Genomic DNA, 13,819 nt, shown 5'->3' on the forward strand with positions numbered 1-13,819 from the left:
TTCTACCATACAATTAAATAAGTTGGTACAAATGAGAACAAAAAATACCGGATTGTGTACGACACACGACCGATTACAATGACATTGAAAAAGAATTCCTCTAGTGTTCAAATTGTTGTAGTTATAAGAATATTGCTAAAATATGCTGAAGAACTTTGTTCGTTCCAGATTGTACTGGAACGGTTGACAATATCGCGGCAAATCGTCGAATAGGTGGAAGTTGTGAGCTCCTTGTTTCCAACGAATAGCAAATTTCAAATTTACGCATGTTTTTGAAAAATTTTGTTCGAGTCTGTATATCTGTTATCTGTGGTAATGCGTGGTCAAAAAGTATCTACACTCTTACCAGCCGCTACCTAATTTTGGGTCAAAACCTACCCAAAATCAAAATTTAAGTAAGTGTAAGTTTAGTCAAAGCATTATGCCATAACAAAGCACGCTACTCATTTTTTACGATCAAGTCAAAGTTTGAGTAGATAACGACCTAATTTTGGGTAGCTCATACCCACATTATCGAAATGACGGGATGAGCAATGTCGTGGAAACCCGTCACGACGAGGTTAGAAATTTTCAGAATGTCGTGGAAGTCCGTCACGACGAGGTTAGAAATAACACAATCCTTTAGCGTAATTCAATATAGCTTTAAGCTGTAAATTTATTCCAGATTAGTTTTACATGTTTGCATAATTTCAAGAAACTTACATTTTGGTGTTTATTTAACTGATAAATATAATAGCACAAATTATAACTTATTCAATTCGACCACGTTTTCTACTCGTGTCTTAACGTACTGTACTTCAACGAGGTAATAACTGTCACTGAAGTAAAGTCGGTGAGTCGTTGGTATTACTGATTTCAGCAGGAACGTTGTCATCACTACCAGGGGTGCGCGAATAGGCTTTCGCTTCCCCAACATTCCCCGGGACGTGAGACAGAGTGTGGTTCTCACCGCTAGACACGGTCTCACAATTTTCCTTTATATCGATAATAGCGAGCTTTACGGCTGGGCGTCTAAGCAAGCCGAATTCCGTCTCTACGATTGCTTGCCGTGGAACTCCATCTCGGTTTAAAATCAACTGTACGATCCGTCCACGAATCCAGCTGTTCCGTCTGCCCTCATCTGCTATGAAGACAAGATCACCCTGTTCCAGCTGTTTGACGTTTTCAAACCACTTTGTTCGTCTCGCAATCGTCGGTAAATACTCTCGTAACCATCTGCTCCAAAATCCATCCAAAATATGTTTTGCCAAGTTCCAGCTACTACGTAAACACTCGACTGCTGATGTTGGATCACATGGTGGTTGTCGAACTCCACTAGAGCTGCCCAATAGGAAATGATTTGGTGTTAGGGATTCCTGAGTGTCCGAGTCTAACGGTATAAACGTTAGAGGTCTAGTATTAACCATACTCTCAGCTTCTAGAATTATTGTTTCAAAGGTTTCTTCATCGGGTACGCGTGGAGCAGTTTTGAAGGAATCCATAGCGGTTTTGATTGATCTCACGAGCCGCTCCCACACGCCTCCCATGTGAGGAGCCGCAGGAGGATTAAAGAACCAATTAGTGGTTGTGTTAGTGAAATATTCCGCACAGCTTTGGTTGATACTAATGATCTGTTTCGACAGTTCACTCGTTGCACCACGGAAATTGGTGCCATTGTCCGAATAGATCTCACACGGGGCGCCTCTTCGAGCTATGAACCGGCGAATGCACATCTTACAGGAAATCGTTGATAGAGTATGGGCTACCTCCATGTGAACAGCTCGTGTGGTCAAGCATGTAAATAACGCCACCCATCGCTTTACGTGGCTGCGCCCAACCTTGACGAGTAACGGCCCAAAATAGTCCAGTCCAATGTATGTGAATGGTCGCTGGAAGGCTACCAATCTGGCTTGTGGTAGCGGTGCCATCTTAGGGTGAACGGGGAGCGCGGTGTAAACTTTACACCACTGACATCGTGCAGTAACCTTTCTAATAAGATTACGTAATCCGGGGATGTAGACGACTTGACGGAGCTCGTTGAAAACTGTCTCACGATTTCGATGGTTGAAACGGCGGTGGTAGTAATCTACGAAAAGAAACGTTATTGGATGGTTCGTAGCTAGTATAATAGGATACTTAGCTTCGATCGGCAGATTGGGGGCGGCGCCGATACGACCATCCAATTTAATCACTCCGTCATCATCAATAAAAATTGTTGTTTTGAATTGCGGGTGGTATATCGGCTCCACCCCCGAAGGCTTATTGTTTTTGTCGGTTTTCCATGCCGCTATTACTTCTGGAAAGGAATCCATTTGAACTATTTTCCACAAAGCTGTTTCCGCCTTTCGTTGAAACTGCTGATCTAGCAGTTCAAGTGAGTTACGATTGTTGACAACATTTCTTCTGCTAGCAAAACGAAAGACGTAGGCTACAGTCCGTAGCAACCTTTCCCATTTCGAAAATCTCGAAACTTTTATTATTGTCCCAGTTAACTCCTTCCGATGGATACTCACTACTCGTTGTTCATTTTCAGGTAATTCAGTTGTCGAAAATGCTCCCCAGTTTTGTGACGGCCATGAATTTTCAGGTTTCCAGAGAAATGTAGGCCCCCGAAATCGGTAGCTTATGGTGTTTGATCACATGTTGCAGCATTCTAGTGCCCAACAAGGCCGCCTGCAGTTCCAGTCGGGGTATAGACAAAGGTTTGATTGGAGCCACTTTGGCTTTGGCTCCGATGAGTGTACATCGCGGCTCACCATCTTCGATAAAACGGACATAGATTACACACGCGAACGCTGTAGAACTCGCATCGACGAAAACGTGTAGTTGAATAGGATGGCAACGCTCCGGAACACTCTTACCGAAATATGCTCGAGGAATCTTTACTTCCTTTAAACGAGGAAAAAAACCAATCCATTTTTTCCAGTCGGCATAAATGCTATCCTCGATTTGATCGTCCCAGTCGCAATTCGTACGCCAGATGTCTTGAATAATCACTCTTCCGTGTATCAAAAAAGACGCGAGTAAGCCCAACGGGTCGTAGAGGCTCATGACTACACGAAGAACTTGACGTTTAGTTGGGCGAACGATTTTATCCAAAAGTTGGCCAACGGAACTAGAAAATTGTGTCGAAAACAATATTTCATCCGTTTGTGGCTGCCAGCGAATACCGAGTACCGATTCAGCATCATTTTCTCTCTGCAAACTCAGTCCTGGAGAAAAATGGAAGATGGTGAGACAGCATGAGCTGTGTAGATCCTGTTTGAAAAGTCACGCTCCGTGGCCTTGTAGAAGACCCAAAGACTGTTCTGTAGATGGATGTCGCCTGCGTCATCACCCTTTGCTTCATTACTCACCAATTCCATCAAATACACTTAGCAGTCCGCAAAATCATCATAGCGCCGGTCATACGGTTCTATACCGAGTAATACCGGTAACATTGTATAGTGGCTTGAAAAAGATAAGCACTTTCGCGTTACTAGATGAAGGTTCTGAGGTAACCTTGATTGAAAATCAATTAGTCGATGAGCTTGGCTTGCAAGGTATACATGACCCCTTGCATCTTCGGTGGACTGGGAATGTTTCTCGAATCGAAAACGATTCTCTTGTAGTAAAGCTTCAGATATCCGGGAAGGGTAAACACAGAAAACATAGTTTAATAAATGCACGTACAGTTGAGAATCTTGAACTGCCTATACAATCTATTAACCCAATCTTAAAGAATGTCGTGGAAACCCGTCACGACGAGGTTAGAAATTTTCAGAATGTCGTGGAAGTCCGTCACGACGAGGTTAGAAATAACACAATCCTTTAGCGTAATTCAATATAGCTTTAAGCTGTAAATTTATTCCAGATTAGTTTTACATGTTTGCATAATTTCAAGAAACTTACATTTTGGTGTTTATTTAACTGATAAATATAATAGCACAAATTATAACTTATTCAATTCGACCACGTTTTCTACTCGTGTCTTAACGTACTGTACTTCAACGAGGTAATAACTGTCACTGAAGTAAAGTCGGTGAGTCGTTGGTATTACTGATTTCAGCAGGAACGTTGTCATCACTACCAGGGGTGCGCGAATAGGCTTTCGCTTCCCCAACAAGCAATGAATTCTTACTCGACTACATGTTTTTTTAGTGCTAGAATTTTCGCCTGAGTTGGGTACTCGATCAACCCGATTGACAGTGATATTTCGCTCATTTTATGAATGTGTTAGTGTAAAAGTCAGACGACTTACGCCATTTCATTACACTTCAGCTGGAGGAATGGATGGTGCTGACTAAGGTAGGCCGTTTTGTTAATTTCCAGCGAAGTTCAACAGTTTATGCTGGAATTCTAAGAACTGATTATTTACTAGTTCTGTATATTCGAAACATTTGAAGATTTCAATTCATATGTACAGTTATATATCTGTTTTTTGTTCCGAAATAAACTGAAAATCCCCACGAAAACATACGAAATTGGGAAAGAATAAGAAGAAAACGAATTGACAATTCAGTCCGAATCACTCAATTCCGACAGATTTCCGTATCAACCGGTTTTAGGCGAAATTCATTCGGAATCGGTTATTGCAATGGAGTTGGAATTTCTTCGGAATTCATTATGATTTCCACATGGAATTCCGAATGAAAAATTTTCTCGCCGATTCGGAATTGATTCGGATCTGATAATGGGTGTAGAAGAGCTTGACAATGATGATTTCCTTGGTGATTTCTCCTAAAGAAATAGGTAAAAATGATTTTCAGTGTATAGCAATATTCATAACAAAAAAGTACAGGTGTGTAATGCCAGAGACTACAGTACAGATTAGTTACATCAAACATTCTGGCACACAAATATTACAAAATAACCAGTATAGTTCTTTATGATAAAATCATTTTAGTTTTCGATTTACAAAGAAACAATCTTTATAGTTCTTTAGGTAACATTTAGAGCCATTAGAAGGGCTGATTTTGCATAATGTTCCACATTGTTGTCCATTTCCCGTTGTATTTTGCTCCAATGCAAACGACCACCAACAGGATGATGTAATCGATCTTCTTCGAAGGGAAACTGGCACTGCGACCTGAGCGTTTAAGGTTTTGTACAACGCTAAAGGTCTGCTTTCATTGACCACTGTTCCACCTGACGACTGAAGTCCAAATGAGAGTACGACCTGAGCGTTTGAGGTTTGGTACCACGCAAAAGGTCTGCTCTCATTATTGACGACCGCTGCTCCCGACGATTGAAGTCCAAATGAAAGCAAGACCTAAGCGTTTGAGGCTTTTTACCACGCAAAAGGTCTGCTTTCATTGCCAACTGCTCCACCTGACGATCGAAGTCCATATGAAAGCATTGCCGACTGCTTCACCTGACGATTGAAGTCCTAATGAAAGCACAACCTGAGCGTTTGAGGTTTGAAACCACGCAAAAGGTCTGCTTTCATTGCCAACTGCTCCACCTGACGGCTGAAGTCCAAATGAGAGTACGACCTGAGCGTTTGAGGTTTGGTACCACGCAAAAGGTCTGCTCTCATTATTGACGACCGCTGCTCCCGACGATTGAAGTTCAAGCAAGTGACAGTTTCTCTTTGTTTACTTTCTCTTCTATTAATTACCAAGCGGTTTCCACGTTTATTACTCAACTCTTTGTATGAAATGATACCCGAAACTTTCGACTTTCAATCAGAATAGTGATATCAAAGAAAATCTTTTTAATCAGATCACAATAATCGAAAGAGAGAGTGATTATAGAGAAACTATCACTTGCTTATACGCCCCAATGAAAAATCAACCGAGATATATGCAATTATACCTATGTGCACTCTTATCACCTAATGTTGGGTCCAAGGAAGGGAATAATCATATCTATTTTCACTCGGCTAGCACTCATAGACACGTTTCTACCTGATGCGAGTCACTCGATTTTATTCGTTCATAAGTGTGCTTCTGCCGAACACCCGATTGCCTCAAGTAACACCCGATCGGCAAAGCGCAATAGTTAATTCTCTCGCATTTATTCTCTCTTTCATTCGTTATGGAGCGCTGCCATTTGAATTCTGCTTAGTACATGTTCGGAACCAATCCGAACCAATGATGAGTTAACTCGCTCGGCAATCCGAATATTTGCAAGTATTTTGAATCGTGATTCAAGACGATCCATTCTTTTAACGCTCTGGAGTATAATGAAGGCAGGCGCAAAATAATCGTATCCGTGGGGTGATTTCACGAGCCGACGGGAAGTTTAAGTGCATTTTTGATTCATGCTGCAAATATGTGAAAAAAGTTGTTATTTTCTAAATTAAAGCGACATTATTTGCAGTTTTCACGATGTTGTTTCTAGTGGCCCGCTCACCTAGAAAATTTATGATACCGTATTTTCAGGTGATTGTAGTATCTCGATTTGCTATATTTCAGTAGAGGCTTGACAGTTGCCGAAAGGAACTAACATTTTCAACTGAAAACCTATTTTCTATGCACATTATATTTTCAACTTTTGTAACAGCATATTACAAGAGAGCAAAAGAAATGAATGAACAATGTTTGCTTCAATCGATAAATAATTATAAGAAATCATGAATGCAAAATTGGAAAATCAGTCTTACAATTCTTTCGGAGATATTCCCTTTGCGCGTTTTCTCGAAACCGTTAGGGAACACACGATAACAATAAAATTACTGGACCAAACTGAATATATTGCTTTTCCCTATAGAGAGGTAAAAGAATTGCTGCAAAATCCGACTTTCAAACGGATCCTCCGAGTCCCATTTTTCAGATATGGTTGAACCGATTTCCGCAAGCATCCCGTTTGAAAGCTACTAACAGATATTGAGTGGGGGGTTATATAAATATAACACATATCGAAAAAAATAGGAATAATTCTTTATAATAACGCATGCGCTATCCAAAATAATAAACATTTCAACTGTTGTTGTTTACAAATCAGCGGAAACATTCTGTTAACAATATTATTCCTTGTATCTAAAACCCTGAATCGTGATTTTTTAATAGTCTAAAATTATTAATATAACCGCTTGGTGTATGTTAGTCCCATCAGCACCCAATAAATTAAAATTCGATGAACATAGAGTAGTTCCCAATTTTCGTCTAATATGTCAATTATGGTGTTGTTTAAGTGAAACTAAATTTGTCCTCTGGGGTATCGGAGGAGGGATCACGTACGGTGATCAAGCGGTGATCACCAGAAATTTAGCAATCACAGAAGGTGATCGTGTATCACCAGTCTGGTGATTGGGTAATGGGGCAATAATTTTTTTATAATATGGCTAAGGAAATAAAGTTTTCCAACCAAACTTTTTCCTATTCAAACTAATTTATTTCAGTGTCTTTTTATCGAAAACTTCGAAAACAAAACTGAATAGAATGTCGTAATCATTCAAGAATTCAATGAAACTCAAAAAAGTATCAGTACTTGACAAGAAGTGATGATCCATAAACTCGAACGTGATAATAAAATCATAATCATTCAAAAACATTCTCACTATTATCAGTCATGCAGAGATTCTCACTGAAAATGCTGAAATTCAATATGGTGGGTGATGTATTGAAAATCAATTTAAATCTGATCTTAATATGCCACTCTGTGATTAAAAACAATTATAATGACAATTATAACTTCAATCACGAAGCATGTTTCATGCAGAGTAAATTGCAGGTACATTTTTTATGCAGGTTTAAAAAAATATGTCACTATTGCTTGCTTTTCATACACCGAAGTAACAGGAGCGGAGAACTTGGCTAGAGCGAACACAAACAAGCGCTCAAACCAGCTCGGTGGAAGAGTGCTGTAGCAAGTGTTATCGTAGCCAACAGGCTTCCCAGTAGAGGGCTGGTTCAAGTGCTGCGCACAAATATTTGCACTCTTGTTACTTCTATACACAAAATTCGTGCTAAATAGCGTTTAATAAGGGCAATAAAGTTACTTAGACCATGAGATTTAATCAACCCTAGAATTAAAACAAAGTCCTTTGTCTCTATAATCAATATTCAGATTGTATTGTTTTTTTCGCTGTATCCTATTGCGCATATTGCTATTGCGTACTGGACTTCCGACATCTGAATATCATCATCTGCTAGTGCAAATCGCTGCATGGCTGATAATAGTGAGAATGATCATTCATAATCATGTGTGTATTTAAATAATATTACTGTAGTGATATTGAAAGGAAAGAAATTTTCCCCATACTTAGCGGAGGTGGACTAGGTGATAATTGTGCAGCACTGATCAGCACCCAATATCAATCTCAGGAAATCAAAAACATTTCGTTAACATTATAATGCAAACACTGGTGGTATGAAGATTTTTCGAAGGAAGGTTTTCCCAGTGTTACTTGTTTGATCTTCCTGAAATGAGTCAGAATATGCATTGATTGATATGATTAACAGAAATGCATAAACTGTTGCTTGAGAAGATTGAGCAAGCAACAAAGGGAACAACTGCTTTGGAATATTATGCCTATTGAGAGGTTTTACATGAAGATACAGTTATGATTATGTCCAGATTTCCAAAACAAACTTATATGAAATGCACCGATGATCGGCGGACAAATTTGTTAGAGTTGGAACTAATTGATTTCCTCATTCGTCAACTAACAATCTCATCTTATTTGTCTTAAAAGACCTAATTAACTCTGACTAGAATAGCACATCAAACTTGTAACATGTTAACATAACTGGCAATGTAACGATCATCATAATGCACATTGCCCTTCAAGCAAAAACTTATATTCAGCCGACCGAACTCATCATGCAATCTTGCCATAGCCAGTTTTTTTCCACCCTTCCCTACAACAGATCGTTTCGATCTAACTCCTGCTGAATATATCCAGTCACACTTGTCAATCGTTCGGATTTTCGATTGCACACGAACAGTTGGTTCATTTTTACGAACGAACATAATCGCTTCCGATGATGTTCGCTGGCACTCTTTAACTCATGCATTGGCAATTGGGTTCGTGTTTCAAAATTTTGCGATTTTCAATTCTCTTATTCTCCGCCATCGCACGCAGTATGATACCGAACGAGTTTGAGTGACTCTGTTATGTATTATTGAGTACGCAATGGAACGATGATGCATAGTGAAAGATGATCGTGTGTATTCAGGGTGATGATTGATTTTTTCCGTCCTTGGTTGGGTCTTCACTACCTAATTTTGGGTCAAAACTTACCCAAAATCAACTAAAGTGCATCTCCCCAATTTTAGGTAACGAGTGATGACCTTAAAATTCAGGTAAATGTAAGTTTACCCAAAATGTTATACCATGGCAAAGCACGCTACCCATTTTTTATGATCAAGTCAAAGTTTGAGTAGATAACGACCTAATTTTGGGTAGCTTATAGAAGAGCTCGACAATAAGTGATTTCTCCAAAAAAAATAGGTAAACTTGATGTTCAGTGTGCATACTAGCGTAACGGATTTCGATATTTAAGATTCTCGTTCTCTTCGCCAAGCTTGTATTAAAGTTTTGCACGTGTGCAGTTATTTTTATAGCGTCAAGTTCTTTACCATTACTACTTTTCCGCGATTTCGATAATTAATCGAGTTCATTTTATTCAAATTAGAAATTAATCTTAAGCACTTAGAATTTATCCTGGGATACTTGCAAATTTCTCAGGTAAAAACGACATAACAAAGGATTCTCATCATACAGTAACACAATTGAACATCATTTTCTAGCACTATAACTTGTTTTTTTAGGCAAAAGATGTGAAACTTTTGAACAGAACTTAAAACTGGATCTACAACGTCTAAACGATCAATGGGACCAAAATGTTGAAACGACGGCCAAAGCTAACATTGCTTTACTGAACAAAGAGAGAACACGCAACTGTGAGTTACTCGAAACGATGATTACCGAAAATACCATCCATTTCCAAACATTAATCGAACAGGAACAAGCGACCTTGAAGATGCTGGATAACGATAAAATTGAATTAGCGAAATTACACGAAAAGTTGAAATCCTTGTCAGACCAGGACAAAACGTGAGTAATAGTTTGAGAACAAAGTAGACCGTTTTAATTAGTATCTAATTATTTCCTCTTTCAGCGCTGCGACATTGAATGAGTTGATAGAGTTTGGTAAAAGTGTCGAGTTGTTTCGTTTGAAGCCAGTTATAAATGTGGAACCATTGGATTTCACGAATAAGAAGTAATGTTGAATTTTAGTTGTTTTTATGATATAATTATGTATAATCCTTGTACAGTCGTGCTGTTTTTCCCGAACCAACAGTTTTTCTCTTTCGCATGGAGAGGTTCAGAGAAACCATCGACAAATTTAGTTTTTACGAATCAATTCCCCAAGGTTGTAGCGGCTTTGAATGGATGCTTAAATTATCTTACGAGAGTAATGAACTCCAGTGCTACCTTCGAATGTTAAAAGGTATACCAGGCGAGTATGCAGTATCTCTAATGGAACAGCCGGAACAGAAACTACAATTTGAGATTGACGCAGCGGTGCTGCTAGGAATATGTAGCACCGATATTACGGATGATGTCTTAGAGGTTCGAGTTCTGGTACGGCAGGCTGCGACTTATGCCCAAAAATGTTCACAACTGGAGAATTATGTGAAAGGACTGGAGAAGAAGGTAGATGAATATAAAAAGTTTCTCCAGTATTTGTCCGAATGGCGAAGTAAATGTCACTCCGCATATTTGTGAAGGATTTTTCTTGCAATGTGAACTAGGATGATGAACAACTACATTGGAAATGTGCTTCCGAAATATATTTTTGTTTTTGTCTTTTTCTATGGGAAGGATATAAAATTGCTGGAAAATCGACTTTAGATCGAAGAACCGGAAACTACTTAAGTTATATACCCTTCGATTCAGTCCGAAGAGATCGGGAAATGTCTCTATTTGTATGCATGTATGTGTATCTTACTACGATTCATCTATATGCTCAATTCTCTCGGAGATAACAGAACCGATTACAACCGCCCTTATTCTGAATAACGTCGTATCGTTTTTTCGATCGAATGTGGTTCGATCGAATCATAGCTACCTTTGATTTTGCTAGCGTTATGGGGAATACAAATGAAATACGAGGGATTTGTTTGGTCAGTTTAACCCTTGTGATACCAAACCCCATAAATGACTACTATCCAATTACGGCCAGAGAGTCTTCACTTACATGTTACTTCACTTGGTTTTCCCTATTACCAGTATCACGCATAGTAAAGTGATCACTGTAGTGGAAAAAAACTCATTTTTTTAACGAAATGTTGGTGACGTGATGTTCATAATGACATCAAGTTCATCCAAATAATTACTTTTGTCTTTGGAGCGACTTCCGTGCTAAGGAGTGGACCTAAATTCACTTCACTCGATTTTCACCGTGAAGTGATACCGATAATAAGGGTCACAATCACTTCACTTGGTTTTCAGCAGTAAGTATAACTCTACCCACTTAGAAAAAAACGTTCAACGGTGGTCCTTCATTGGTCCAATACGTTGGATCATTGGTCCAATGAAAGTCCAATCAATCGTTCAACGGGAGGCCAACACGGGACCTTCGTTTGTCGTTTTTCAAACAGACCGTTGAACCGAATGCCATTTTTTTCGTTCAACAAACCCAGCAGACAGAGGTCCATTGTTGAGCCATTTTTAACATGAGGAGTTGGAGCCCCGTTGGACTAGTTTTACTGCAGAATTTCTGAAGTTTTTTCCACTTATTTGTTTAAACTAACAACACATACCTGCACAATACTTCTACTTCACGTAGAATAACAACAAATTTTTTTCTTTGGAAAGGTAACACTTAATTTTCACACTATTTTTGCAAGAGAAAAAACAACAACAAACCGTTCCAGCAAATGGAACGAATATTTCGTGCAATATATCGTTCAACAAGCGCTCAAAAATCAACAAAATTGAACGGCCTGCTGAGAGGGTAGGTATAAGCTGCCCATTCCCACACGGCGTTTTGGTTGCCTGGACAGCCATGAGCACCCGACGGCTGCCAGTACGATTGCGTCATTCTTCTGATACATTGAAGCAAAATACAAAGGAAAATGGACAACGAATGAGAACATTATGCGAAATCAGTTAGCTTCAAATGTTATCCAGAGAACTATAAAGATTGCTTCTTTGCAAATCGGGTATAAAAAATCATCAGTTTGGTGCAAATCTAGAATAATTAGATTACCTTTGTGCACTTTTCAAAGTGCAAAATTTGCAATAAACGAGTGCAAAATTTGCAATAAACGAGTGCAAAATTTGCAATAAACGAGTGCGAAAAAAAGCCATTTCTTCCAAGCCAAGCCTTCTGAATGCCATTAATGAATCCCGTAAAGCATGTGTGTAGTTTCGTTTACTGAAATATGCAAATCAGAAATGAAATAATCGACATCAAAGTTCGATATGTTGCTATTTTGTGGCCGTCCATTTGTGTAAAAGCTACAAACGAAATCACGTAAAAAGGAAGCTCTCAACCTAAATCAGTTCAGCATGGAATCAAACAGTTCTGCTGTGGGACGTTCGCAGAGCCAGTTTTGTTTCGAATAAGAGTGATTGCGTCATCCTGCTGCAGGTCGTTTGCATTGGTGCAAAATACAACGAAAAGTAGACAACGATGGGGAACATTATGCAAAATCAGTCCTTTTAATGGCTTCAAATGTTATCTAAAGAACTATAAAGATCGCTTCTTTGCGAATCGGAGATAAAAATCATCAATTTATTGCAAATCTAGAATAATTTGATAAGCTTTGTGCACTTTCCGCTGTGCAAAATTCGCACCAAACGAGTGCCAATAAAGTCAGCATTTGACTGCCTCACGTTCGAGTAAATTGCTCTGAACAGTGTTTAATATCGTAGAGAATTCCACAATTTGGCCTTTCTGAATGGCTGAAATGGATTCAGTAAAGCATTTTGATAGTTTCTTTCACTGCGATATGCAAAGCCGATATGGAATAATCCACATCTGTTTGCGTTTATTTTCTCTAATTTTTTCTGTGTTATTTAATTGTGTGGTAGAAAATATTTGTCGCCAATAAGACAATCTTCAATATAGATGCACCGTTACAATTCTGGAAGCGAAGCAGTAACCCACTTGTAAGCGGCGGGCAGATTTCCCCCCAGACGGCTGGCTATGTCTGTCAGCTATTTTTGCCGGAATTCAGCCAGAATTCCGGCAAAAGTCTGGCAACAATGCAACAACCGTTTCCGGCAGAGAATTTCGCCTAGCGGTTATTAACGGTTCATTTCAGTCGGATTCTTGCCATACAAGATTGGCAGAACCGTTTTGATTCGGTTCTACATTTTAAGCGTCTTAGTTTTATGTTTTCAATAAAAGAGACATATGAAAGGCAATAAGTTATTGCACTTCATATATACTAATCATGGAAAATGTTATTGCCAATAACATTGCTTTCTTACTACCAAACATTTCAATCTCATTACCTCGTCTCAAGATTAGTTTTTTGTGCGTACATGCGGGATTGACGAATATCAAATGAGTCGAATAAAAAAAAGGAAAAAAGAAAGAGGAGGGAAATAAACAAGATAAGTACGGCGAGATAATGACGCAATTTCGCCTGGACAATTTTGACAGCAGCCAGCCTTCTGAATGACGCCAGAATTCCTCACAAGCGGGAACAGTTGTGAATACGAACGAATATAAATTTTATTTGTATTCACGTCCTCCAGTTATGTCTGTGACATTAATCACCCGCCTTTTCTGATCATCGGAATCAATTTCCCAAAAAAAAAAAATCAACGACAAAATAAGAAGAACCCATGTCATATCAAAATGACGGAATGAGCAAAAGTGTAAAAGTTAGGCGAATTACGCCATTTCGTTACACTCCAGCCCACATTATCAGATCCGAATGCATTCCGAAT

At 39.0% G+C, this 13,819-nt stretch overlaps 2 protein-coding genes across 4 annotated transcripts; one reads left to right on the top strand and one right to left on the bottom strand.

Moving 5' to 3' along the window:
- Positions 1-550: 550 nt before the first annotated feature.
- Positions 551-4,076, bottom strand: LOC131432357 (uncharacterized). 3 transcript variants are annotated; one of them, XR_009229833.1, is made up of 2 exons: positions 703-4,076; positions 551-647 (listed from the first exon to the last, which is right to left on the bottom strand). XR_009229833.1 is itself a non-coding variant. In XM_058598589.1 (2 exons), the coding sequence occupies exon 2, from the start codon at positions 2,289-2,291 to the stop codon at positions 816-818; it is 1,476 nt and encodes a 491-aa protein (XP_058454572.1). In that variant the 5' UTR covers positions 2,292-3,815; positions 3,871-4,076; the 3' UTR covers positions 560-815. The 3 variants fall into 3 exon arrangements, 2 of the variants coding, with proteins under 2 accessions (XP_058454572.1, XP_058454573.1); XM_058598589.1 differs by having other exon boundaries at positions 560-3,815; positions 3,871-4,076; XM_058598590.1 differs by having other exon boundaries at positions 560-3,191; positions 3,336-4,076.
- Positions 4,077-9,685: 5,609 nt separating this feature from the next.
- On the top strand, positions 9,686-11,000 carry LOC131432570 (uncharacterized). Its single transcript, XM_058598912.1, has 3 exons — positions 9,686-9,964; positions 10,029-10,130; positions 10,186-11,000. The coding sequence occupies exons 1-3, from the start codon at positions 9,828-9,830 to the stop codon at positions 10,637-10,639; spliced, it is 693 nt and encodes a 230-aa protein (XP_058454895.1). The 5' UTR covers positions 9,686-9,827; the 3' UTR covers positions 10,640-11,000.
- The last annotated feature ends 2,819 nt before the right edge of the window (positions 11,001-13,819 follow it).

The sequence above is a fragment of the Malaya genurostris genome, chromosome 2, assembly GCF_030247185.1.
Source record: "Malaya genurostris strain Urasoe2022 chromosome 2, Malgen_1.1, whole genome shotgun sequence".
Classification (NCBI taxonomy): domain Eukaryota; kingdom Metazoa; phylum Arthropoda; class Insecta; order Diptera; family Culicidae; genus Malaya; species Malaya genurostris.